The following is a 27,821-nucleotide window of genomic DNA, read 5'->3' on the forward strand; positions in this document are numbered from 1 at the left end:
AGTCCGTTTTTCTGTTTTCTTTCTTACTGCATTCACTAAGACTTTCTACACAGGGTTAAAAGATCATAGTGTGAAGAAACCCCTTTGCTTTCCCTCTGATGTCAGTGGGATCTGTGTTGATTTCATCTCCCAACTTCACTGAATTCAATTGTATTTCCTTTGGTAGAGTCATCTGGGTTTTCTACATTTAGGACTATGTTGCCTACAAAGCTGGTTGGTGGTAGCAAGACACACCCAGCAGCTTAGACCTTGAGCACTGGGCCGTTCTTGTGCTTCTGACTGGGCTGGGGGTGAGGTGCACAGCCTACAACAGTGTCCTGACATAATTTGGGATCCAGAGTCAACTCAGGTGCAGAGTTTAAGCCACATGGTAGTATCACTAGCCCCTGGAGTGGTGGTATACCATATGCCTCAGCACGTACAGAGCTGTGACTTGAAGCCCAGAGGCCAATGGTCAGGGGCATGACTGGTCTACCATGCACCACAGCAGGAGGCGTCACAGCTCAGACTTCAGGGGTTCAGTTCAGGTCCAAGGAAGCAGAGTACTTACAGCTGTTTGGTCTGGAGGGCAGGTGGTAACAGCTCCCCAGCACTACTTCCTTAGGACCGATCTGCACATCACGTCGGTCAGACACTGGGTTGCTGTGAGGCAGGGCACCATGTTAGCTCAGGTGCTGGATGGGGTGGACAGTGCTGACTTCTCTGGAGCAGCTCCGTAGCTCAGCAGGAGAATCCCACTTATGGCATGGTATCTATAAAGACTGCAAGGGTCCTCTGTAGTAAGGAATTCATTTGATCAAGTTGGTGAAGATGTGGCCACAGCCCTCTTGACTACCATCCCCATAGGAAGGGGTGTGTCAAAATTAATCTTGACTAGAGTTCTAGGCAGGGATGCTGGGGCCAATTGAGTCCTTCTCCCTCACTGTGTATTTATTTCCCCTGAATATCTGTGCTCTGGTACCCTCGTTTAGTTTTTTGTTTTTTGTTTTTTGTTTTTGTTTTTGTTTTTAACCAAAATATAGTTGTTTATTTGTGGCCTTGGTTGTCTTTCAGGGTAAGCATGGTGGGGGCATCTAGTCGGCCATCTTGCTGATGCCAGTTGTCATTAGCTTTTATTGAATACGGTCATAATGAGGTTTTACGTGTCTATTTTGCTGATGGAATGATGGGTTACTTACAGTCATTCTCTCTTTCCTGAGTCAGTTGGTGCTCCATAAATGTCCCTTAAGTGAGCAGCTGCATTCCCTAATGAGATGATTAGTTCACTCCACACGGACAGCCTTGCAGTCCCTTCGTAAGGGGCAGATCATCTCTGCAGGTAGCAGGAAGTGATTTGAGCTGTGACAATGGCTTTGGCCTGGTGTTTCCGAGATTCCTAAAGCCAAACACTTTTCTCTTTGCCAGTGTCTGAGAAATTGGCTTTGGCAACTCTTCCATGAAACATCTAAATAGATGCAGGAGCAACATAGATTGCTATCTCTCAAATGCAGATTATAGAATATTATGGAACCCAAAGCACATTCAGTGGCTAACGATTCTATCTATGGAATGATGCTACTGTGTGTCATTACTCTACAGCAGGGACAGACACATTCTTCTACAAAGGCCCAGATAAATACTTGTGAGCTTTGTTATAGCATCTACCAACAAACAACTAGACGATAGCATTCTGTTTACAAGAACAGTGAACCCAGTTTGTACTGTATGAATCTGGTTTGTTTGTGCCTGTCCTAAAATAGTATGTGTTCTTTAAGAATTACTGCCCAGAACTTTAATCCAGACCTCAGGAGGCAGAGGTGAGTAGATCTCGGAGTGTTTGAAGACAGCTAGAGGTTCACAGTGAGACCCTGGCTCAAAAAAAAAAAATATTCATAATTAAATACGTTCTTTGGCTTGGGGCCATATTTCAATGATTGCCACATGTTCGGGGCCATAGGTTCTATACCCAGCAGTGTAAAACATTAACATGTTCGTTATTCCTCTCTTCTCCTACCCTTTTATCTAAGAAAAATGTTATCTTCTTTTGAAAACAAGACTGCTTTTCTTGGTCATTTAAAAATGTATACAAGGCCCGGACAGGCAGCAGCTGGGATCTGTGTTCATAAAAGATGGCTACGGTGAAAAGTGATATGGTCCCTTCTCAGGCTTATTAAGCTCTGCCTCATTACCTGCCCTTCCTGCTGCTCCCCAATTAGTTCTTCAGGGCCATGGGACCCCATCTCATTACTCCCTCCAGCTATCCTGACACTGGGGCTGTGGCAGCGGGCTTTTCCATGCTTCTCTTCCTGTCAATTCAGTCTTGATCTAGAGGTGACTGTCATCCTAACAGGTCTTTGGAACCTTCTTCATTCCCTCCAGAATGCTGAGCTTAGCCTGTAGCTGGCAGCCTTTGGTACCCACCCCTTCCTCACCTGTCTTCCCAGTTGTCTTTGTTCCAAGTCAAACCATGAAGTTGGATAAGCCACAGCTTCCTACCTTTCTGCTTCACTCCCTATGATTAGAGACTTGTGTCAAGTCTGGCTAGCAATTCTTCTGACTTTCCACAAGATTGCAAAGATGTTGGTTGCCAAGCAACACACATGTCATGGCTTCTTCCAACCATATGGACTCTCTCTCTCTCTCTTTTTTTTTTTAGCCACAAATATTTGTCTACAACTGTTTCCCACATGTGGGTGATGTGGACCACAGGACAGCAGACTGGTGGAATGTTGTATCATGTTATTTGATTTGGGATCTTTTCCTGAAGATTTACACAGTCTTGTGGAGAACCAGAAGTGTGTGCCTCTGGCATGCGCATTGATTAGCAAGACTTCCCACAAAGAACTTCATAGTTTAGTCATCTGGGGGGACATTTGCAGGTTCCATAGTTGCACATTGCCTACCTAATAAAAATTTTGTAATCTCCAGTCAGTATTCCTGGTGTTTTCATGGTGGCTTAAGGACAATGCACAGGGTGGGGGAAATTTCTGAGTCCCTGACACATGTGTTTTCCACTAAGGTGTGACAGGGCGAACATTGTTGCCTTCTGAGGTTTTGAATGTTTTATGTTTCTGTCCATGGTCTCACTTTCAAATGATTTCCCAGCATGGTACTGAAGTACTTTCTAATAGAATGAAGCATAGAGAGAGTGCTCTGTGCCTCACAGAGAAGATAAGAGAGTTAGATAAGCTTCATTCAGGTATGAGTTAATGTCCTGTTGTCTGCAAATTCGGTGTCAAAGCAATAGTCTGATACAGGCAGAGAGAAGGAGTAATTTCCCTACTCTAAGTGAAGCCACTCCTGAAATGGTGAAGGGCACATCTATAGTTCATGATGGAGCTAAGAAAAGATAAAAGAGGCTCCGGGCGTTGGTGGCACATGCCTTTAATCCCAGCACTTGGGGGGCAGAGGCAGGAGGATCTTTGTGAGTTCCAGGCCAGCCTGGTCTACAACCATGTCTCAAAAAACAATAACAACAAAACCCTGTATGTTAAATAAGGTATCTTTCAATAGAAACTTAAACAAGGTAAGCCATTGACAGCTGACCAAATTGTCATTCCCAGAGAGGTTCACGGGAATCCATACTCTGTATTTTTCTCTGCCTGCCATGGTTCAGTATCCCATAATTCATCGTTTATGGTACTTTATAGTGTGTACTTGCCATTAATCATAAGAGTTGACTGCATATGGTCACAGCCTAGTCCAAATGGAATCCATCTTCCCCTTCCTACGGTTCACTCAGGTTCACCATCTTTGCTAACTGTCTGTTAGGCCTGGGCCCCAACCTTCCTCCTGAGACATCTCTGCATTGTATACTTTGAAGGGAGTTAAATGTGATCAGCTAACCCTTAATCCCCCCTCCTTTCACCACTTCTATCCCTGATTATTTTGCCCCATAATATTTATAAATTGCTCTGGAGCTGGAACATAGCAGCCCCATCATTCCCAAGCAAAGAACTTAATTGGTTCCAGGTATAAAAAGAAACTACCACCCACCATCTCTCCTCCTGAAGCTAGACACAAGTTATATGGAAAAAAAAACAAAAACAAAAAACAAAAACACTTCATCCTCTGCTGACAGTGGCTAGCTTCTCACATGCTCTGCTGAGCTGCATGGTCCCTCTCCTGGGGAATCTGCAGGGACATGGGCTTAAGGAGTTCGCCTCCCATCTGAGCATGAAACACAGCCATAGGAAACCCACAGACTGCCCCGGCCTTCCAGATGGGGTGCCTCAGGGATGAAATGGCATTTCCCACAGTGAGTGCCTGCATGGGGAGGATTCAGGAAGCAGAACCCTTTCAAAAGCAGGGCAGAATCTCATTGGAGTAAGTACAGGGATGAAAAAAGCATGTTGTTCCTTCAGGTCAATTCTGAAAGAGCCTAGAAAGCATCTGAAATGCTCTGGGCCTTGTTACCACTAACCACGATAGCAAAGTCCCCAGAGGAAGCCTTTCTAGAAAGTTCTGCTCTCTGTTGCTAAGTGACTATTTGGGCTGGGTCTGCATTTCTCTACTTAGCGTGAATACTAATGTCTTTTCCTTTGGTGATACTGGGTACAAATAGCAGAGTTGGGAGACAATGACAGTGCATGCCTCTATGCTGTAAAGGGGATTTTGTATGTGTTGTAAACACATGGGACTTCTGTGCAAGCTCACAGCATGCTTTTTCTATTATAGGGATTGCCTGTGTGCAGAAACTTGCTGAGGACTATGTGTGCAGATAGCATGCCAGATCACTGGTCACAAAGCCATTTTCTCCCGATCCCTGTCCTTGTTTCTATTCCCAGGCCTCATTATGTGCAATGTCATATGCACACAAACAGACATACTACAACAGCCCATCGTGGCCAGGACAGAAGTGCCAAGGGAGGTGTTTGCATGAATTCCATCCTTGGAGTTAGAAGCACTTGCTCAGCTGCCAACTACAAATAGCCCCATGCTGCAAAGCAATGCTAATTAGTATGCCATTAAAAAAAAAAAAAAAAAAAAAGGAAGAAAACCACCACCCACACCCACAACTAAATAGCCACACACAAACATGAAGCCCTGCCCTGACAGCCAGCGTGAGGCATGGCCCACTAATGCAGTCTTAATCCACTTTGTTTGGCAGGGAGAGCAAGCTCACCATGCTTCTGAGGGAGTCTCTGGGGAACGTGAACTGTCGCACCACCATGATCGCGCACATCTCGGCTGCAGCTGGCAGCTACGCAGAGACCCTGTCCACCATCCAGATCGCATCAAGAGTCCTGAGAATGAAGAAAAAGAAGACTAAGGTAAGGAACTCTTATGTGGGAGGGAGCATCCACTAAGGATGAGAACTGAATCTCAAAAGCCCATTGGTTTCTCCACTAAGCACCAAGGACTGCAAACGTGGCAGCTACAGCTACCATCTCAGAACAGAAAAAGCCTTCCGACCCACACAGAAGAAACTTGAGTGTCCTTTTCATGGTTGATGCTGTCCTGGGTCATCCACCCTGAGCCCTGACTGGGACTGCTTTAGTAGATTGCAACTGCAAGATGAAAAATGCTTGAGGGGTGGGAAGGAATCAGTCTCCTCCGTGGTCCTACATAGGTGAGGACTGCATCCAATGGGCTGGCTCCAGAGAGGGTAGTTAATGCCTCACCCGTGTGCCTCTACTACCCCTGCATGTTCAGGAGCCTTCAGGCTGTGGGTTCTCATGTCAGTCTGCTAAAGTCTACATTGTGCTGAGTTGAAAGCCAGGACAGACATAAAATGGCAAGAATGTTTGGGGGAAAAAAAATTATGGGCCATCTAGTGATACTTGGGGCTTTCTCCTTCCTTCTTCTTAGAATACTTCTTTCATATATGTAAAAGAAAAACCTTCATGGTCAGTGCTCTGAGGCAGGGGATAACCTTGAGGAAGTCAGGTGGGGCCTGGATAGGTCACCACCGTTCCCAAGAAGTGTGCAAATTCACCAGCATGCAAATGGGGATTACCTGCACGCACACACCCATGGAATGGGACAGGAAGGTGTCTGGGCACAGCCCAGTGACTACTGGCCCCTCCACAGGCTGATCTTCAAGGGCCTAGGGCCAGACAGCAGCATGCACCTGCAATATGACACAGGCTCCCTAGGAGGGAGGGCTGTCTCTAAAAAACTTCCCATTAATGATGCTCTTGCCCACATTGCAGTACACATCGAGCTCCTCTGGGGGAGAGAGCTCCTGTGAGGAGGGCAGAATGCGCAGGCCTACCCAGCTGAGACCATTCCACGCCCGGGCTTCTGTGGATCCTGAGTTCCCCATTGTCCCGCTGTCCAGTGATCCTGACTACTCCTCTAGCAGTGAGCAGTCCTGTGATACTGTCATCTACATCGGGCCCAATGGCACAGCCCTGTCTGACAAGGAGCTTACCGACAACGAGGGCCCCCCGGACTTTGTGCCCATTGTGCCAGCCCTACAGAAGACCAGGGCTGATAGCCGCCCTGCAGAGGCAGCAGAGGCTGCAGCCAGCAAGTCAGAAAGGGACTGTCTGAAGTGCAATACATTTGCTGAGCTGCAAGAAAGACTAGACTGCATTGATGGCAGCGAAGAGCCCAACAAGTTTCCCTTTGAAGAGCTGCCCATCCAGTTGGGACCAGAGCAGGCAGGTAGATGTGCTTCCTTAAGCCAAGCAGCAGGGCCAGATACACTCTCTGAGTCTGATAGGGAAGATAATGCATCAGACAATGGCCAGTTGACCACCGACAGGGAAAGCATGGAGCTTCCAGCCTCCAAGGTGCAGCAGAATCGGTCCCCTGTGCCTACTGTGACTCGCAGCAGCAGCCCCAGTCCTGCCTCACCTAGGAGCATCCCGGGCAGCAGTAGCCAGCATAGTACCTCCCAGCTCACACAGAGCCCCAGTCTCCAGAGCAGCCGGGAGAGTCTGAACTCGTGTGGCTTCGTGGAGGGCAAGCCCAGACCCATGGGCTCCCCACGGCTGGGCGTCGCCAGCCTGTCCAAGACCTCAGAGTACAAGCCCCCCAGCTCTCCCTCCCAGAGGTGCAAAGTCTACACCCAGAAGGGGGTCCTGCCTTCCTCTGCCCCACCACCTTCTCTGAGCAAGGACTCTGGCATGGTCTCCAGCGAGTCCTTGCTTCAGCCTGATGTGCGTACTCCCCCAGTTGGAATGAGTCCCCAGGTTTTGAAGAAATCCGTGTCTGCTGGGAGTGAAGGGTTTCCTGGAGCTCTGGCTGAAGAGGAGAACCAGGAAGGTCCTCCCGCAGACTCGAAGAAAGAGATTCTGAGCACCACGATGGTGACTGTGCAACAGCCACTGGAGCTGAATGGGGAGGATGAGCTGGTATTTACGCTAGTGGAGGAGCTGACCATCAGTGGGGTGCTGGACAGTGGCCGTCCCACCAGCATCATCAGCTTCAACAGCGACTGCTCCGTGCAGGCCCTGGCCTCAGGCTCCCGGCCAGTCAGCATCATTAGCAGCATCAGCGAAGACCTGGAATGTTACTCCAGCATGGCACCTGTCTCAGAGGTGAGCATCACACAGTTCCTGCCACTCCCCAAGCTGGGCCTGGATGAGAAGGCTCGGGAAGCAGGCAGCCGGCGGTCTTCCATCAGTTCCTGGCTGAGTGAGATGAGCGCCGGCAGTGATGGCGAGCAGTCATGCCACAGCTTCATAGCACAGACGTGCTTCGGCCATGGGGAAGCCATGGCAGAACCCCCAGCCTCGGAGTTTGTCAACACCATCCAGAACACCGCTGTGGTATGCAGAGAGAAGCCTGAGGTGGGCCCTGAGAATCTACTCATATTGTCTGAGATGGGGGAAGAATCTGTCAACAAAGCCACTCCCATCAAAGGCTGCAAAATCTCCACACTGGGCAAGGCCATGGTCACCATCTCCAACACGGCCAACCTGAGCAGCTGCGAAGGCTACATCCCCATGAAGACCAACATCACAGTTTACCCCTGCATTGCCATGAGTCCCCGAAATGTGCAAGAGCCTGAGTCCTCCACTGCCACCCCAAAGGCGGCTCCCAAAACAGCCCAGTCTCAGGAAAGCAAGGAAGCCAATGCAAGAAGAGAGATGAAATTTGAAGACCCCTGGCTAAAACGAGAAGAAGAGGTGAAAAAGGAGAACAGTTACCCCTGTGAGGAAGGGCCTAGGTGTGAGACTGCCACAAGCTCCCTGACAACCGAAGTGAAGTCAGAGCAGGAGCAGAATGGTAGGCCCAGCTCAGGTGACAGGCTGAGCAGCAGTAGTGGGGAGGCATGTGCTTTTCAGGTGACTGACAACATTAGGAGGGTTGTGGATGGCTGCGAGATGGCCCTGCCCGGCTTGGCGACCCAGAGTCCCATACATTCCAACAAAAATCTAAAGTCAAGCAGCCTCCCGAGGGCATTTCAGAAAGCCGACAGACACGAGGCGCTGGACAGCTTCTACCATTGCCTGGCAGACAGCAATGGCTTCAGCGGGGCGCTGGGCATCCAGTCCTCAAAGACAACCCTGGAGAGGAAGGTAGCTTCACCCAAGCATTGTGTCCTGGCAAGGCCCAAAGGGACACCACCTTTACCTCCAGTCCGCAAGTCTAGCTTGGACCAGAAGAACAGGGCCAGCCCTCAACACAGCAGCGGCAGCAGCAGCACCAGCAGCCCCCTGAACCAGCCAGCTACCTTCTTGGCTTGCTTCCCTGATGAGTCCAACAGCAAGACTAAGGATGCCAGTAATAGCAGTAAGCTTTTCAGCACCAAGCTGGAGCAGCTGGCCAGCAGGACCAACTCTCTTGGCAGGACAACAGTCAGCCACTATGAATGCTTGTCCCTGGAAAGGGCAGAAAGCCTTTCATCCGTGAGCTCCCGTATGCATGCCGGCAAAGACAGCACCATGCCTCGCACTGGCCGGAGCCTGGGTCGCAGCATAGGGGTCTCCCCACCCAGCTGTGGCATCACCCAGTCTGCAGGGGCCTCTCCCAAGGCCAGCCAGTCTAAGATCTCAGCCGTAAGCAAGCTCCTGCTGGCCAGTCCCAAATCCCGCAGCCTGTCCACCTCGACCACCAAAACCCTCAGTTTCTCCACCAAGTCCCTACCACAGTCTGTGGGCCAGAGCTCCAACTTGCCACCCAGCGGGAAGCACATGTCCTGGTCCACCCAGTCGCTCAGCAGAAACCGGGGTTCTGGGCTGGCTTCCAAACTGCCCCTGCGAGCCGTCAATGGGCGCATTTCGGAGCTGCTGCAGGGCAGTGCGGGCCCGAGGGGCGCACAGCTGCGGGCAGAGGCCGAGGAGCGAGGTGGAGCTCCCACCGAGGACAAGCCTGCAGCCGCCCACCTGCTGCCCTCACCCTACAGCAAGATCACCCCTCCCCGGAAGCCTCACCGCTGCAGCAGCGGGCATGGTAGTGACAACAGCAGTGTCCTGAGCGGGGAGCTGCCACCTGCCATGGGGAAGACGGCCTTGTTCTACCACAGCGGTGGCAGCAGTGGCTATGAGAGTATGATGAGGGACAGTGAGGCCACCGGCAGCGCATCCTCAGCCCAGGACTCCATGAGTGAGAACAGCAGCTCTGTTGGAGGGAGGTGCAGGAGCCTCAAGACCCCAAAGAAGAGATCCAATTCAGGTAGGTATAGGGCATGGGCGGGGAGGACAGAGGCATCATTAGGCTTCCAGGACCTCACCTCCCTTGTTCTTGTCTAGCCATGGGGGCCGGTCCAGGTACTGGAACTGGAGTTCTGTGCCCCCTTTCCTCAGGGTCCTGCCATCTGAGGCCTTTCTTGGCTGAGGACATAATCTCCAGACATTTTCCTGAAGGCCTGAGTGCAGTGCTGGGGGATGCTAGCTGTGAGAGTGCCAGGAGGCAGCTTTTTCTCACTTGCTTTGCTTTCCCTCACCTCTGCCTTCACATGCGTAGGTTTCTATTCAAAGGCCGAGAAGATAGAAGACCAGAGCCTCCTGAGGGATCAGTCAAACCCCTCCCCCGCCCCGTCCTCCTGACTAGTAGCTTCAAAAGTCTGTATGTGGAGCTGGGGGCCTCCAAGGCCCTGGGAATCTCCTTCATGGACATGGGGCACTTCATCTCATTGAAAGTGGGATGGGAGAGGGTTTTTGTTTTCTCCATTCCTACCCCAAACACACAGGTGACAGTCATAGACACAAAACAGCCACGGGTCTCCTGCAATGCCCCTCCCTAAGTGTTAGACAATATGTGTCCACACTATGTACAGCCCACCTGATTGTAAGGGAACTCTTGGGCATCTCCAGAAACAATGCCATTGGCAGGTACCTCACATCTGAGCTACTGCTGTGTTCCCTGGGGTTTAGGATGGACGTGCGACAGTAGGCTATGTTGTGTGTGTGTGTGAGAAAGAGAGAGAGAGAGAGAGAGAGAGAGAGAGAGAGAGAGAGAGAGAGAGAGGTCAGAGCTGGTGGCCCGGTACCATTGGAGTACATGAGTTCAAAGATCAGTAGGGAGGGAAATCCAGAGGCAAAGGCAAAGGTACCAAGAATAACTTAGACACCATGAGAATTTTACTTGAAACCATCCATTCTTCACTAGATGCTAAAACAATCGTCCCTATCAGTTTCTTAGTGCAGGGACTTCTGATATTTTTTTTCTTGATTAAGTAAAATTATTTGTCCTGTGTACACTTCTGAACCTCTCTTGAGTGAGGACAGCAGGATGTGATGCCCTTGTGGCCTGTCCTTCCTGTTCTTTGTTCAGTATGCCCTGCCAGGCTCTGCAATCGAAAGATTTCTCAATCCTTTGTCCCACATGTCAGGTCCTTCTCTTTCCAGCAGCTGCTGCAGGAACAGTGCATGGGCTTCCACTACCTGCCATGGGATTGGCTTTGCCTGTTCCCTGCCAGCTGTGGCCCCACGTTCTACACACTCTGCAAGGGACCAGTCCACATGAGGGCTGAGATGAATGCTCATCATAAACCATTTGTCCTTCTAGGATCAAAGAATTCAATCTCAAGGGACAATGTAAGCCTGTGGTTTCCTGTCACCATATGCCATGATATAGAGAGGCCCATCCATCTGCCCAGCCCATCATAGATGGCAGCCCAGGGTATCAGTGAGGATACACGCCATTCCGGGCAGGCACTGTCAAGGCTACTGCCACTGTGGCATCTACATTTCCTAGCTGTGTGTTTCTGAGTCTTCCATGCTCACTCCGAGCTCTTACTTCATCTCCGTCTCAGGCTCTGTAGAAGACCCCCATGTAAGAAGAGGTGACAAGTGACAAGTGCATGGTCCAACAAGGCAGCCACTGTGACCTATTCTCAGGGCCAGAGCCCCTGAAATGCACTGGTATTAGTTACTGAAAACAGCAAAATGTTTATGTACACCAGTCTTTGTGAGAAACAAATATGCTAGCCTTCCTGGCACATGATTGACAGGCGTTGTTATTACCGCGTACTCAGTGTTGGTCTTCGAAGCCTGGAGAGCAGTGTAAGGCTTGCTTCAAGGTTCACCTGTGTTTTCCTGGGAGAGTGTGTTTCTGTTTTCTCATTTAGTGTGTTGCTACCCAGCTACTTTATTTGCCCACTATCTTACATTTTCTAGTCAAGTCTTTTTAATGTATTGGTTTGGCTGTGATGCTGGACTGAAGCAGGGAAGCAAATGAACGAATGAGGAAAGGAAGCAATGTGCACATAACAGCTCAGAGAGGGGCAGTGGGCTCTGCACATGTCCTTGCTCCGGGCCACCTCCCCTCTTAATGGCTGCCCTCTGAGGGACTCCTCTTAGAGGGCTATTGAAAGAAAATGGTGTGACATAAAAATGCCAGGGAAGGTGTAGGAGATGGGATTTAATATGGAGTGTCTCAAGCATTAGACCTCTGTGCTCAGCCACTGTAGATTGAGGCCTCGGTGATGGATACTGCAGGGAAGATGTGCTCATTGCAGGTTTGGTGACCTTGTCTGGCTTATTTATGATTATTATTAAGAGAAATGCTGGCTGTCAGACATGATCAACATAAATCACAACAACTTCTTTAAGAGAAGCCATAAGATTCCTTAAGGGAAATTCCTAACTAGAAGGCTGGCCCTCAGTGGCACGGGAGGTGTCTGGGGTTTAGAATTGCAAAGAAGGCCATTATCTTTTATCTTTGGTCACCTTTGCATTCGGAGAATTGTGATGATTTAGTTGTTTTCTTACTGAGAAAGAATTAGAAATGTGTTGCTGGGAAATAACCATGGGCTCTCTGATTCCCTGTGTGATATGTGTGTAGTAGCAGGATTCATCAAACATTGCTGTGTGTCACCGCCATTCCAGCCCTTTCCTAGAGATCCATGCTGGTGAATAGCATACAAGGTTGAGCTTACAGTATGGTCTATCGAAAAGATTAAACTTGGGGCCATAAGCTATGTGGATTTAATTAGCCTTTCTGGGCCTCAATTTCCTTATGTGCAAGGAAAATGATGGGTTTGATAAATAATGGCTGTGGGCCTTCTGCTGGGCACATTACTATTATAAACTAAAGCTAACAGTGTGACATTGTTTCCATAGGAAAACCCTGTGTTATTGAACTTCATTTTTAGTTATTGCATTAGATAGTTTTGTTTTGTTTTGTTTGTTTGTTACTATAAACTGATGCCTGAGATGAACATCTTTAGAAGGAGAGAGGCTTATTTTGCCTCCTGGGTTGTCGTGAGCAGTTGACCTTCTTGGCTTTGGGCCACATTTGGGTGGTGGGGCAGCGCATCCCAGCAGGGAGTGGAGAGTGGAGCAGTGGTGGCTGGGAGTGGAAAGAGAGAATGAAGCTGCAATCCCATAATTCCATTCAAGTCATATCTCCAGCCACCCAAGACCTCCCAGTGTGACCCACCACCCAAATGTTCTACCGCTTCCTAATACTGTCACTCTGTTGACCTCACCTTTAAAACAGCAGTTGTGGGACATAGATCAGGCACCCTCACCCCCCCCCCATAGAGCTGGTGCTAAAGGGAGGTGGGAGGCCTGTGAGAAGTATGAGATATTCAGAGAGAGGAGTGGCAACATACAAGAGAGCAGAGACATACTGCCATGCGCTGAGTCCACATTGCCGACCGGAAGCTTTCAGCCTTAGGCAAGATCCTGCGAATCAAAGCAAGTGAAGATGGCTGTGGGGGAAGGGCCTGTCCTGAAGGGTCCTAATACTTCCACAGACAGACAGAGTGGAGGACTTTAGAGGCTGAGAAAATAAGTCCTAGGAGCCCAGGTTTGGAGCAGCAAGTGCATGGCCCACTTGCTGCAACATAGTGGGGTTCATTCAAAGGAACATCCTTCATGAGTATAGTGAGAGCCTAGGAAATGTGAAGCCAGGTGACGATATCCCTTGAGTATGAAGGAAATGCAGTAAGAACACACAGATACATTCTACAGTGCACATGACAGAGCATAGTCAGAAATGGAGAGTCATTATAAATGCTCAAGAGGAACTTGTGTGAGTGGATTTTCATCGATTCCTCACAGTTCCTAGCCAGCCAGCCCTCTGTGGTAGGCAACACAAGGCTGTGTAGCCTCAAGCTCTGAATTAGAGTGAAGATAGCCTGGCCCAGTGGGGAACAGTGACAGCCCAGCCAGTTAGGCATTTAAGTTGTGAACAACAGGATTTAATCATCACTGCACCAGCCAAACCCCAACCCTAACCCCACAACCTGCCTCTGGATCACACTTCGCTCTCTTGAGTCCTCTTTATCTCATCATCTGACACCTTGCATTATATCATAACCACAGCGGGTCACCCTCGTGCCTTCTCTTTCTTGCTTTCTTTCTGTTTGCTTGAAGAAGTCCCATAATTGACAGGGACCTTGTCAGAAGGAAGTTCATCCCATTGCAGGAGGCCTGGCCTTCTGCCACCAGCGTCCAGAAAACTTGGGGTAGAAGGAGAAGCTCCCTGAAGAGAAGTCATCCAGGAAAGCATATTGGTTCCAAGTCGTGCCCTTGCCTGGGCCAGCCTAGCCATGAGCTCTGCAACACCTGCTTGATAGTCAACACTGAGAAGGTGCAGGGTGCCATTGGGTACCACTGATTGATTTTGTGATTGGTTGTTGGTTGTGTTTGGCAGTATAGCCATAAAATGTGGCTCAAGTTTCTTATCTAGCTCTTTAATATATATTGTTCTATTGGTGATAAGTGCTTTAAATATTGAGTCCAGTCTAGCCTGTGGGGGTTTTGCTGTTGTTGTTACTTGTTTGTTTGGCTGGTTGGGTTTTTGTTATGTGTAAACATTGACATTTGATAGGCCAGTCCTATGGGTTACCATTTCTTGACTGTCATGAATAGAGCACTGGGAATACCCAGTCCACTTCCCAGCACTGCACAGGTATCTGTGGCTAAGGACCCTTGCTGAACTGGGAGCACCCCAGGTTGGCTCTGATGCTTACCCGCATCCCTGGTGTGTGGCCTGATTTTGTTTTTAATGAGATCAAGAAACATAGTGGCTGGAGCATGATGGGAACAGAGGATAGGATGTGAGTTGAAGGTTGCCAGAGTGCATCTAAGAGCTTCTACCCAGATACAGAGGAGAAAGGGCCAGGGAAAGGGAACCTTGTCACAGAAGAGCAAGCCAGGGTGGGGGAACTTTTTGAACATATGATCAGGAAAAGAAAAGTGGCTGACTCCCTAAGATACAGGAAGTGTCTTAGAGTAGATCCTTGGAAGTGATGGAGCAGGTAATGCCAGGCCTTAAGGACAGACTGGGAGTCACAGAGTATATGAGATGGGCCAGCCTGTGCCAGGAGGGAACTGGGTGAGCCCTGAAAGGACTCTGCCTCTCCATCTAGACAGTGGTTCTCAACCTTCCTAATGCTGCAACACTTTAATATAGTTCCTCATGTTGTGGTGACCCCCCCCAACCTAAATAAATAAATAAATAAATAAAACCATATGTTGTTTTGTTGCTACTTCATAACTGTAATTTTGCTGCTGTGGTGAATCACAATGTAATCATCCGTGTTTTCAGATTTTCTTAAGTGACACCAATGTAAGTGTCATTTGAACCACAAGGGGGTCACGACCCCACAGGTTAAGAGCCCATGTTCTAGAGTGTTGAAAACTTTGGTCTTTGGTCATAAGGTTGAAACAGATGGCACAGTCACAATTCTCAATCATCCAGGTCTTGGTTCTGGCTTCATGGAGATGAGCAGGACTGTAAAACTGACTGGTGTTGGCCCTTTCCTGTGTTGGTACACTGTAGTTCTAGGGACTGTACCTTAAGCCAGGACTGTCCTAGTTTGCTTTCTCTTGCTGGTGCTACCCCAGATCCCACTAGCGACCTGGAAGTAAGTAGTTAGGGAAGAAAGTGAGTTCAGCAAAAGCAGGATCTTTGATGGTGGAGATAGTAAACCATGAGGAAAAATCCCAGAAATGTTATGCATGTGTGGACCAGCCCAGATCCTGTGACCAAACTTCTCCCATGATGGCATGGTACATCAAGGTCTTGTTGGTAGTGTCCTCTGCCCCTGATGCTCCAGGAGCTGGATTCACAGGAATATGTGAGTTAAATGATGGAGTTTGCAGCTGCTGGAATTGAGGTCATTTGTTACACAACGGTAGTTAACTAACACATCATCCCACTCCATGACTTTGCTCAGTTCTGCCTCTAATCCTCTGCAACCAGAGTCATCCTGACAATGCCCAAGGCTATCTGAGGGCACCTAGCTCTGCCCAGATACTGATAGGCACCCTCCCCTACCTTCTACCACTGACCTCCCCTTTACAGGGGTATTCCCTGCCTTGTCGGAACAGGTGAGGAAGACGGCTTCATCTTGCTATGGTCTGACTAGAACAAGTTATCATTTAGATGTGAAATGCTCCCCCATTGGCTAGTGCACTTAAAGACTTGGTACCCAGCTGGTAACTGTGTTTTGGGAGATTATTTCAGAGGAAATGGGTGACTAGGAGATGGCCTGATTTCCATCATGGTACCCCTACTTCTTGGTCATTGAGATGAATCAGCTGCCTCATGTTGCTGCCATCACGTAGAGAAGCCACTCCACCACTGTGCCATCAGCATGATGCACCCAATCGTATGTCTTGAACCAGAAACCAAAACAAGTTCTTCCTTCTTAAGTTGCTTCTGTCAGGGAAAATCATCAAAGCCGGATAAAATGGAGAGGGGTGACTTTAGAGGTATCAACCACCTGCAAGGCGAACTTCCTATGGGCCCAATTTCATCTGATGTCTACTTGGAAACCCCTGCTTCACCTCACCCTGGGCCAGTGAGACTGTGCCCTGCCTTTGTGGTGCTCAACCCTTCTCAACTTCAGGACTTCCAGTTCACAGAGACTGGAGCCTCAGCTTGCTGGGAGTCAGGTGGCTTGATTGGGCTAAAAACAAAAACAAACCCATTGTCTCGTCTATTCCTGTTTAAAAGTGTTGGACTCTAAGACACAGACATTTGCTTTGCCCTTGGGGTTGATATTTCTTGGTCTCATAGATCATGACCTGCACTTTATTGAAGGATGTGGGGAGCGGTAAAGGTGTGTGTGTTGGGGTGTTGGGGGGAGCCTGGAGGGGAGGATAGTAAGGAATCCTCATTGAGAGCATCACACACATATGTGTGTACACGATCACATGAGGTAAAGGTGAGGGCTGTGAAAATAAAGAGGCCTCGGTGTAGAGGGTGCTTTGTAGAAAGTGTTCACTAAGTTCCTGTATGTGTCCTGAGAGGGAAGCGAAGGGTGGGCAAACATCCTCGGCTCCCTGGCACAGGGACAGTTGGTGAGGAGGCAGCTCTGTACCTTGGCCCTCCTTCACCTATGTCAAAGAACCTGGCCCATCTGTCTGCAGTCAAACACTGTCATTTATACCTTCCTATCGCGGTAAATAAGGATCAGGATAAACAAATAGGCCGAATAGATGTTTATTCAGGGAGAAATAACTTACAACCTAGACAGATGAACACCAGGAAATTCTGCCCGATCCTCTCCTGTCCGAGTCACGCCAGAAAGAGAGCGCCTTTCCTGGCCCCCTCCGACCTCCTACCACAGGTCACTCTGCCCATGGCTCCACCCCCAATGGGCGTGGTCAGTGCCACAGAACTATCTCACTACACCTTCCTTGGTAGTCCTTGGCTCTCTCAAAACTGCAGACAAGAATGGTTTCTTGGGCTGAGGGGATGGCTCAGCAGTTAATAAAAAAGCATATGTTTCTCTCTTAGAAGAACTGGGTTCAGTTCCATGTCTTAGCTGTTACAAAGTATTCCAAAAGTCTTAGCACAGCTGTCTCTTTCATGGGCATAAATGATGGTTTAAGGGGCTTACAGGAGTAGTGGGGAGCTGGGGGGTTTCAAACATGGCTCCAAAGCTGATGGCAGATGTCCATTATGACTGCAGCTAATGAGGGATATTTATCAAGATCCTATATGCTCTTTTATGTTCAAGTTCACCAAAATCTCCTGTGGTTTCTTCTTGTCTTAGGTTCTCAGAGGCGGAGGCTCATTCCGGCATTGTCCCTTGATACCCCCTCGCCTGTAAGAAAAACTGCCAGCAGCACAGGGGTCCGCTGGGTGGACGGCCCTCTGAGGAGCACCCAGAGGGGACTTGGGGAACCTTTTGAGATTAAAGTCTATGAAATTGATGATGTGGAGCGTCTGCAGCGAAGGAGAGGGGGTACCAGCAAGGTGAGGCCATTTCCTCCCCAGGGGTCACAGTTAGTGGCAGGTCATGCCCTAAGGAATAAAACTTCAGGAGAGTCTTCCCAGGTTCAGTATGGGCTGTGGGTGGTTGCAGGCGGTTGTGGACCCAGCCATAGACGTTGATAAGTGCTGCACACTCCTTTTTTGGAACACCTTAAGAGCTAGTGAGTTGGGGCCTGATGGGTTGAGGAACTTCTCTGGTTCCTTGTTTTGAGGTTTTACATCCTAGTGCAGACCAACAGTTTGATGGGCCATCGGCCTTCTAGGTTAGAACAGCCTTTAGTAGTTCCTAGGAGTTGGGTGTCTTGTCTGCTGAGGTCCCAGGGATCCCTACCATGCTTCTGGGAAGCTGGGCTCTTGTCATGGTCCTTCCTTCTGGAGGGGGCTGCAGGGCTGAGTTAGAGCAGATGGCCCTCTGCCTCCACTGTCCACCTCTTCCTCTGTGAACAGGAGGTCATGTGCTTCAATGCCAAGCTGAAAATCCTGGAGCATCGGCAGCAGAGAATCGCCGAGGTCCGAGCCAAGTACGAGTGGCTGATGAAGGAGCTAGAAGCAACCAAACAGTACCTGATGCTAGACCCCAACAAGTGGCTTCGTGAATGTAAGACCCCATGCCTGCATGCCCATCCTTGCTACCACCATGATCCTCTGTTACACCATCGCGGAGCCTTACTCAGGACGGCAGCCACACAGACTGTCTGCATCTGAGACATGGGGCCCTTGGGATGGAGATGTTCCTCAGAGCAGCAATCCTGTCAGGCTAGGGCAGCAGCCGGCTAGTGAGATTCCTGTGTGAGATGAATTCCTATGCAAGCTGCCTTCTCTTGAGTGTCTCAGTTCAAAGCACCAGAAATTTATTATCTCCCCTATACTTGGTAGAAGATCATTGACAGGAGGAGCCCTTAGCCTCAGACTCCCAAGCTTTATCTAGCCTTAATGGACCAGAACTGTAGCTCTCTTGTCAGACTAGAATGTGTTACTCTCAAACCGCTCCTGGGGACCCTGGAAGTCCAAGGACCAGCCCTGGAGTTATCTCCATTAAGCCAAAAGCCCAGGTGATATTAACCACCTGATTACTCTTGACAATGCTACTGGTCCTTTAAGAGATAGAGATTGTCTCTAATTTATTTGTTCCCTAGCCATCCCATTTACTTTAAAATGAGGCTTAACTTTGCCCTGGCTGTTACGCTGGTATGGGACCAATCCTGGAAGACTTTGTCCATGGGTAAATACATCAGCAACGTTACGAACACTCCCAGTTTCCTGCTCAACTTTTCCCTCCGGCCCTCAGCTATCCTCATCCCTCTTGGGACACCTTTCTCCTCCATTTCACCCCACTCTGGTGCTCCCTGCTGGTGAGGGACCTCACAGAGGGAGCCTAGCAGCTTACATTCTGTCCCAAAGAGCAGTTTAAAACCAAGGTGAAAATGGGCCTGGTACAGAAGGGCCATATCTACCAGCACCCGACTGTGCCTGCCAAGAATGATGACCCTCACTGTCTCTTTCTTGGTAGCCCAGAGAGCAAGAATCCTACTATTTCTGGTCACCTCTGTGGCTCTGCTCAGGGTCCCACAGACCTGATTTGGGTACTGATTTTGGGTTTGTTTGTTTGTTTGTTTGTTTTTTGCTACTTGCCGGCTGTGTGACTTTGGGTGAAGTGTTTGACTCTCTGGATCTTGGTTTCCCTAGTGAGAAAGAAGAGAGTCTGTGCCTGTGTCACAGGGTGGTTCTAGGCTGGGATGAGTACATAGGCTGCATGGCGCAGAGGAGGAGTTTGGCATCTGGCAGGAATCGGTGCAGTTATCTCAGAGTTCAGTCAATGAGATGCCCTTGGCTGCAGACACCTCTATGTCTGCTTCCACAGCACATGGTTAATTCCTAGGTTGGGAATTTGGACAAAGACAGTGTCTTTTTCTCCCAGGTACAATGAGACCAACACAGGAACAAGGGCATGAGCTAACATGTAACTGAGACATAAACACACAGCCACGTGTGCCTTTCTCTGCTCCCCACTTGCTCTCCTACAGACCCCTGGGTCCTTCCTGGTCACAGGGGCTCCCCTTAGGCAGCACCCTCACCTCACCATCTTCTTAGAACTTTATTTTTCAATATGCCCGAGGCAGGCTTGAAAGTGATCTTCATTTTCCAAACTCACTTTTTTTTTTTTTTTCTGGGATGTGAATGTGCTTACATATCCATACACATGGGCCTCAGATGGTTGGAGGGTCGATTGCTTTCTTCCTGCCTTGCTGCATGACAAGAGTCAGATTTTTTTTTTCTGAGAAAAACAATGGATAGAAAGTTACATGAAAGGGGAAAATACAGATTTTTTTCAAAAGATAAATTTAAAACAGGAATGGGGGGGGGGGGTGGATCAAGGAGGCTGCTTGCTGACACTCCTTGATGGGTAGCAGGCCCTGCTAGAATGGCAATGTATTGGGACCCACATCCAGTTTTAGTCTTCCCTCCTGCTGCCTCTTTACAGTGGGGCCTGTGGTATTGCCTGGTGTGCTTGCAGTAGGGTAAGGTTCTGATTTCAATGCACTGGGCTGAGATGCAGGGGCCCTGGGTCTGTTTGTAGCCACAATCCTTAATAGCAATATAACCTTGAAGGACCCTTTCTGTCTAGATGGAGGGCTGCCCCTGCAGAGAGAATGCCACTCCACGGCAGAACCCTGTGGCCCTGTAGCAGGGTGTGGTTTTGCACATTCATCTCATTTGCGTTGTTGTATATGTCAGCAACTCAAGGTGGATAGGAGAGGCAGGGTAGGGGTCCCATCTCTCCCTCCACTTGTGCTGCTGTTTAGGAAATAATGCCAGCTGAGGTGATGTTGCCCAGCTAGGAATCCAGTGTGAGACCCCTGCCAGGCCACCCACACCAATTGGTTGCTGTCCTTGCTGCACTCCCTGTTAGGACCCCTTGTATTACCCCTAGAACTAGGACCAAGCTGTCTACCACTCTGTCAAGCCATCATGGAGCAAAGGGGTTGCAGATCTCTGCCCCTGAGGAAGGGAATGGGCAAAGATCTTTGGTGCTATAGACTTGAACCCAATGTAAGATATCATGGCAATTGACTTAAATTGTCTTTGAAGCCAAAGGGATGTATTAATTATTAATACACATTTTAAAGCATCATCTATACCCCCAGTGAGCACTGAGTGAAACTGATGAAAGTGGTTTAGGTGATGGCTCATGTAGCCACCTCAGCTCTCAAAGGGAAGAGACTGGGAGACTGAAAGATTAAGGCTCACTTCAGCTACATAGAGAGTTAGAGGCCAGCCTGTGGTACAGGAGACCCTGTCTAAGAAACAAAAACAAACCAATAAATGAAAAGAGGCAGAGTGGGGATTCCCAGACTAAGAGGCAGCAACACACAGCACAGGAATGGGAACCTGCTCTTTCTGGAGGTGGGGGGGGTGGGATATGCTTGTCACTCGGATGACATCACTCCTGAAATGGGGACTCTTGCTGCCACAGCATCCTAAAGCTGTTTGCCTTGGTTGACAGAGTAGTAGGGTGAGAACCTCACAAATCTCTGTTGGAGGCAGCTGGGGTAGGCATGGGAAGGAGGTTCTAGACTATCTCCCTGTTCTTTAGAACTGTGTCTGGATGTTAAGGAGCTTAGAATCCATGATGGGTGTGTCTGTCTTTCTTTAGGGGATGCCGAGGACCAGGCAGGAGGCAATAAACATGTCGCAAACTCAGGCGACCTTAGCTCAGAGGAGGTGGGGGGGAGGTAGCCCTTCCTACAAGTAGCTCTCCCATCTCCAAGAGCACCTTTCTCTTTCAGTTGACTTGGAACAAGTCCTGCAGCTGGATTCCCTGGAATACTTGGAGGCACTAGAGGGCGTGACAGAGCGCCTGGAGAGCCGTGTCAACTTCTGCAAGGCCCACCTCATGATGATCACCTGCTTTGACATCACCTCCAGGCGCCGATAAGGACCGGTGGGCTCCAAGCCATCAGTCCCTTGCTCCCTAGGACTTCAGTAGGACACCACCCTCCCAGGCCCTCTGTGCTGGCGACACTCGAGACACTAGGATGCGGATGAAGGCTGGTGGCAAGTCTGGAGTGAGCGAGGAGCGAAAGGCGATGTTTCCTTTGTTTTCTGTAGGGAAGAAAGGTAAAGACACCAACACGTGGAAGGAAGAAATGATGGGAAAACCCGTGGGACTGAGAAAGCACTGTGAGGAACCTGGAAGGTCTCTGTACATAAGCGCCGCTAGCAGAGACTCTCAGCTTGCGGTTGTGAGGAAAGGGAGGGTGATGCGGGATTGCCATTGAAAGCAAAACACCAACAAGACGACCCAGAATGATGGATTAAGTGCCTTGCAAATCTTTATGATTATCCAAACATTTGTGTTCGTACTCTTGTGTCCAGATGGTGCTAGTCACGAAGAGATCAGCAAAACCGAAAACTCAGCCCAGTTTTTGAAATGTATCTGCAGCTTGTTTTCTCTTGGTTCTGACTTGCTGTTTGTTCCTAAGAAGTTGTGTTTGTAGCGATATTTCCTAATCAGTATCACAGCTGAATAAATGTTAACTGTCTTTCATGGTTATTCTGGTAAGGCAACACAGAACTTGGAAACCTCATTGGCAGGAGCCAGTGTGATTCCCAGGGAGGTTTAGAAGGGTAGGGGGCAGGAAATGCCAACTTTCATGAGCAGTTGGCCAGTCAACAGCTCCATGGTCAAGCATGGGATGGGTGCACATGAGCTTTGGTGGTGAGGAGGGTTGTCTTTAAGGGGAAGGGCATCTAGGTGACTCAGGCCCCTGTTCTTTGTTTTATGTATCCGTGGCCCTCAAAACAAGTTCATGTTCCTTTCTAGTCCAAAGCCTGTGGATGGAAATCTTGAACACTTCAGCAGATCCTGTTTCTTTCTCTTCATGTTCTGTGGTGTTATTTATGCAAGGTGGAGGTTGTCTGTGTTGAGACTTTGGGCTTACACAGGTTCAGAGACTTGACATCCATTTAGAAAAAGGAAGCTTGGGGTTAGGGTTGCATATCTTTCTGTCACCGAGGGTCCTGTCCACTAGTAAGAGGTCAGCTTTCAACCTCCGAAGCTTGTCTGTAAAGCTTTGGTGTCCTGAGGCAGGGAGAGGAATCACATCCCTAAGTTCTGGAACCCTGTATACGTAGGGCAGAGCTGGATAAACGGGGAGACCTGGATCTTCCTCCCCCTAAAACTGAGGACTTCATTCTCAAATTATTCTCCTCCTTTCAGGGTTGTTAGACTGTGTTAGGGATACAGAGCTGCGGCATGGAATGGCCAGGCCTTAGCTGACCATGGACTGCTGGAACAACTGAGCATCCAGAAAGAATCGAGAATTCTCTGCTCTCTCAGAGCCGATGCAGCCTGTCTGCGCATATACATGCTCAGGGTTTGGAAAGATGGCTGTGCATCCCTTTCCTTCCACCAACCAACTCCTCAATCCCAGATGCTTCCCCCAAAGAGAGAGATCTTTGTATTTCTGGATCAGCCCTCTTTCTGGACACATGTATCCCAGCACAGCATGGTATGTGGTCAGCAGAACTCACCGCACAGGACCTGAAGTCCTGTGAGTGCCATGGCACCTGGTACTTTACCCAGAACAGTGCCCAGATGAGACCACCAGTTTGACTGTTCTAGAGGTCAGTTCTGTGGACCAAAAACCAGCCCCATGGGTCATAGGTCCTGCTTTGAACATTCCTAAGAGTTGACTCTTATGAAAACAGGTCCCAAACTGCTAGTTGAATGGTCTAAACTCTGGAATAGCCCATCAGCCCTCTATGCATCTTACAACTTTAACAAGTGTGTCTTCTGGGGAGGTAGGGCCTCCTCAGATCTTCCACAGCTCCTCCCCAGGGTCATTCTGCAGGAATCCTGGGCTCAGGGCCGACCTCAGCCTTGTAACACATGTGTGCATGGGCCTGCCTAACAGCAATGTACTTGGAAGCTTCTGGACCCATAGGGATGCCGATACTACAAACATCTGTTTTGATTGCTGGCTTGAAATATACTTCTGTGTTTTGCTTTTCATGAAAGGTCTTGGTTTGGGAAAGTTTTTAAAAGTGAGCATGTCTGGATTTCTTTTCGCTGCTCCAGAGCAAATTCATTTGATTAGTAATCTGTGAGCTTGGCTTTGGTCCCTGCTGTCTTTCCCCTTAATTCTGAGGTCATTAGGCCCAAGTGACTCCTTTAGCGGGCCACCAATAGAGCCCAGTACCTTTGCTGGAGTGAGATCATGCTGACTCACCCATAGAGAGCAGACCCTCAGTCAGCAGGTTCTCTTGGGGGAGTGGACCTCAGTTGCCTCCTATGCAGACCTGTTTGCATACATTCCAAACAAATTTGGGCTGCAGCACCAAGGCTTGGCAATTTTACTAGGGTTCTTTTTTACCAAGCCAGGTTAGCTTCCCAGGAGGCCATATCCAATGGTAGAGCATCCCATGGGATCCAATGGGCTGTGGTACAGGGAAATATTTGTGTGAAATAGCGTGCATCTTTTGTTCATTCTCATATCCTGCCCCCTCCAAAGTAAACGACAAACATCTTAATCAACAACAGTTCCCTGCCCTGCCTGTGAGCCGCTGGAGGGAATACAGACCTTTAGGAATAAAGAAGTAATCCTAACATCTAAAAACAGTCCCAGTGCGAGATGGCTCCAGGTTTGGGGTTGGTGAAAAACAAAACAAACAAACAAAAAACAAAACATCCAAAAAAAATGAGAGAGCAAAGAGGATGCCAATGAACTCACCCCTACTTCATTATCTGTCCATAGAAGGGCTGAACTTTTATTTTAATTAATATTTAGGTATATATGCCTTCCTTGAATTCTGTTCATTTCCCCCAACTCTAGCCCTGCTTCAGAGAATTTAATGTGAGGTAGAAGGGTAGAAGCATTTGCAGCCAGGTTTTAAAAAAAAATCTGAGACAGGGACATCATTCTCCCAGGAGGAAACCCTTAGTTCATCTCACCTGGGGGTGTTGCTTCTCCCAGGAGCCTGCCTTTGCTTTGTCTTGGCTTTCAATACCCACCTAAGAGCTGGAAGCTTTGATCTTTTCCTTGAACCCTCCTGGACACCCCAGGAAGCCGCCTTTCACTTTCATCTTGGCAGAGTTGAAACTTGCACTTGTGGTTTCAACTCCAATTGCTGTTCTGACATGGTGAACATATGATGCAAATGCAAAGGCAGGTCCCCTAGAGACAGAGCAATGACCCAAGCAATGGCCTCCAAAGGGTAGAAGGGCTCCTGAGCTAGAGACTAGGGTAAGGACCACCATACAACCCCAGAAAAGAGGCAGCAGGAATGGTCATCAGGCAGAAACCAGATCCCATTTGTCATGGATCAGCCTTAAGCTTGGAGTTTAGTGTCCAGGAAGGCTCACTCATGCCGTGTAGGGAGGTGCTTCAAAAGGACCTACACACTCAGGATGTGCTTGCTGCAAGGATTTTCATTCCAGCTTTGAGCAAGAAAAGCATCGCCATGTGGGGGTGGAGCTCACATCCCCAGAGAACAACCACCTTCTCTGCCCTTCATATTCTTGTGCCCCTCGTTAATTTGAGCTCATTCATAAGCCTTTCTCGAAGATTTGTATTTCGAACCTGCTGTCTGCCCCTGATTTCCCGATAGAGAAGGTGGGTTGGCAAAACCCCATCATTTGCACAGTGCAAACATGGCCTTTGATGATCTGTAATTGAGCCCAAAGTGAATGTTTCTGTGTTCCTTGTCCCACCAAGAATTCTAGTTTGTAAAAGAAATTACTAAAAACCAGTTCCTTCCAAAATTGAAAACAGATTTCTGGAATGTTGTTCTTTCCTTGGACACAAAATATTTCCTTCCTTTTAGGGTAGTTTATCTTTGAAATCCAAAGCCAGGGCCCATTAGAAACAGGTTGAAAAACCTGTGTTCCAAGAGTTGATACTGACTAAGCCATCCACTGCCATTGTTCCTGGAGCCTCCCTGCCACTGCCTAGCAGCATGGCTCAGCTTTCCACATTGAAAGAGGTGTCCTCAGTGCTAACACATGTGTGACAGCACCGTGGTAGGAGAGGTCGGCATAGCTCGCTGCTCTCCATGCCAAGTTAAACTGCTGAAGGCAAGTTTCACAGACGATTGGTGAATGGGTCTACTTTATTTTTTTTTTCTATTTTTTTGAAGTGATAGAAATACAGTATTCTTTTTATATTACATAGAATACCACTCCCCTCTTCTGAACAAATGTCTGTAACTACTTTACAACATTATAAAGCTGTTTATAAAGCAATGCATAAACTGTACCCTTTAGCAATCTTCCTGGTGTGTCATCCAGAACATACTTTGAAATGACATATTCTGCATTATTTCCATAAGAGTAAAGGCAGAATTCTAGTGCAAGAAACTCTTAAATCCTCTTAAAAAAAAAAGTTTTTTGAAAATTCATCCAAGTTAATTTATCCATCCCTAAACAAACTCATTCTATTTAGGGGTGGACCTATTCAAAACCTGAGCTGATGTCACAACATTGGACACCGTGGTTTTGTGGGTCTAATATCCTCCACATACAGCAATTTCAGGTCCACAGTTGTGGGTGTGTTCCAATCCCAGAGTCACGCATTTGTTTTATGTACACTTAGAATGACCTTTCCCAATGGAGTCTTCCTGTCTCTGTTCTCCACACTGCCAGCCTTGTACACTGCCAGGCTTGATGTACAGAGACGTTACCATTGACTTGTATCATCAGAATGTTGTCCTGTAGCACCACTTGCCTTGCTGGATCTATTTATGCATCATTGTTCAGGAACGGCCTCTATGTGTTCTGAGTTGAAGTGTGTGCTTGTTCCATCTGTGTTTGTCTTTCTCTTCTGTTTTCTTTACTCCAGCAAAGTCTATTAGCAGAGTCCTGGGCCAGGGAAGGGAGGATGGATACAGATCGGGGGTGGGATCTCCTCCTCCATGCAGAGATTTGCTTGGCTGTCTCTCTAGTAGGCAGCCAACGGGACTGAGACAAAGTTCTTCCTTTCCAGTTGGCATGGTGATGAAGCTGGAAAGCAGGTCCCATGGGCCTCAGTAGTGGAGGACCCAGCCTCCTACAGCTGGGTCTCCACACAGCCCCTGCGGAAAATACTGACAGTGTTAACTTCTACTCATCTTCAAGAGGTCCTGGCTTAGATAGACGCTGTAGCTATCTATTTGTTAAAGAAACCAAAGCACTTTAGTGAGTCTTACAACCTGTAATACGTATGGCATGTGTTCCCTCTCTGGATCTCTGAGAGACAGAGAGGGGCTTGGGCCAGTAGTCTCACTTGAGAGGCAGCTAGGATGAGAAGGAAAAGTCTGGAGCTAGGAGGCAGGAAGTAGGGCCACAGCTGGTAACATCACTAACCATAAACCTTGGGTGGGCTGCTGCATTTTGCTGGGCCTCTGGTCCCCCTGTGAACAATTTGTTGGGGAGTTATAAATGCTGTCCTCCTGGGGTAGTAGAAAAGAAAAGGAATATGGTGTAACTGGTAAGACATGGTTTGAGGAAATGAGTCGCTCTCTCCAGGGCAGGGGAGGATCATATATAGATGAAGAAACTGACATCAATGGTCACTGACTGGCCCAGTCCACAGAAGGGTCTCATAGCAGGCCTGGGACATGAACTCAGGCACCTGGACTCTCTCTGTTAGACCACCTTGCACCCAGAGTGTGTACACGATCACACAATGCTCCTCTGTGCCAGTGTGTGTACATATGGATGTGTCTGTACAGATGAAGAGCATAAGACAAAAGCCCCGAGTCTAATTCTATTTTCCACAGTAGACCTTCCTGTGGCCTGGGACGCAAGCAAGCAACTCTTCCAGAACTCGGATTTTCTAAGTTATAAAATGAGGACATTGTGGTACAGGATCTTTGTGGTTCTTCCAGCCCTGGCTGTGAGAGTCCACAATGAGTGATGTATGTATGTATATATCGATATGCTTATCTGTAGAAGTGGGCCCACTGGGAAATTGGAGACAGGCCTGCCCAAGTGCATTGATTGTATCAGAATCGGCAACTTCACAAGTCCATGAGCCTTCATTTTAAAAGTCCATGGTGGCATTTACTGTCATTGTTTCAAAGTTACTGTTTACCTGAATAGAGGATTGGTGCTGTTTTAAAAATTAAGTTCTTAGCTCGCAAGTGTTTGCTGTTAATTTTTAAAAACACAGTCATTTGTTCAATAGTCAACATTTTAACTCTTCTGCCTTGGGCAGGTCCCTAATAGCCTGTTTGCAGGCTGGGCTTTGTGTATGGACTTTTACGTAACTATATAAAATTTAGCT

At 48.4% G+C, this 27,821-nt stretch overlaps 1 protein-coding gene across 1 annotated transcript in view; it reads left to right on the forward strand.

Annotated features, from left to right (window-relative positions):
- Positions 1 to 22,103, forward strand: part of Kif26b (kinesin family member 26B) — a 395,922-nt gene extending 373,819 nt beyond the window's left edge. The window contains exons 11-15 of the mRNA XM_051186394.1: positions 5,090 to 5,252; positions 6,135 to 9,549; positions 17,336 to 17,538; positions 18,004 to 18,154; positions 21,345 to 22,103. Of these exons, the coding sequence (XP_051042351.1) occupies positions 5,090 to 5,252; positions 6,135 to 9,549; positions 17,336 to 17,538; positions 18,004 to 18,154; positions 21,345 to 21,493 (4,081 nt within the window). The 3' untranslated portion in view covers positions 21,494 to 22,103. The remainder of the gene's footprint in view (positions 1 to 5,089; positions 5,253 to 6,134; positions 9,550 to 17,335; positions 17,539 to 18,003; positions 18,155 to 21,344) is intronic.
- Positions 22,104 to 27,821: the final 5,718 nt, after the last annotated feature.

The sequence above is a fragment of the Phodopus roborovskii genome, unplaced genomic scaffold, assembly GCF_943737965.1.
Source record: "Phodopus roborovskii unplaced genomic scaffold, PHOROB, whole genome shotgun sequence".
In the NCBI taxonomy this organism is placed as follows: Eukaryota; Metazoa; Chordata; class Mammalia; order Rodentia; family Cricetidae; genus Phodopus; species Phodopus roborovskii.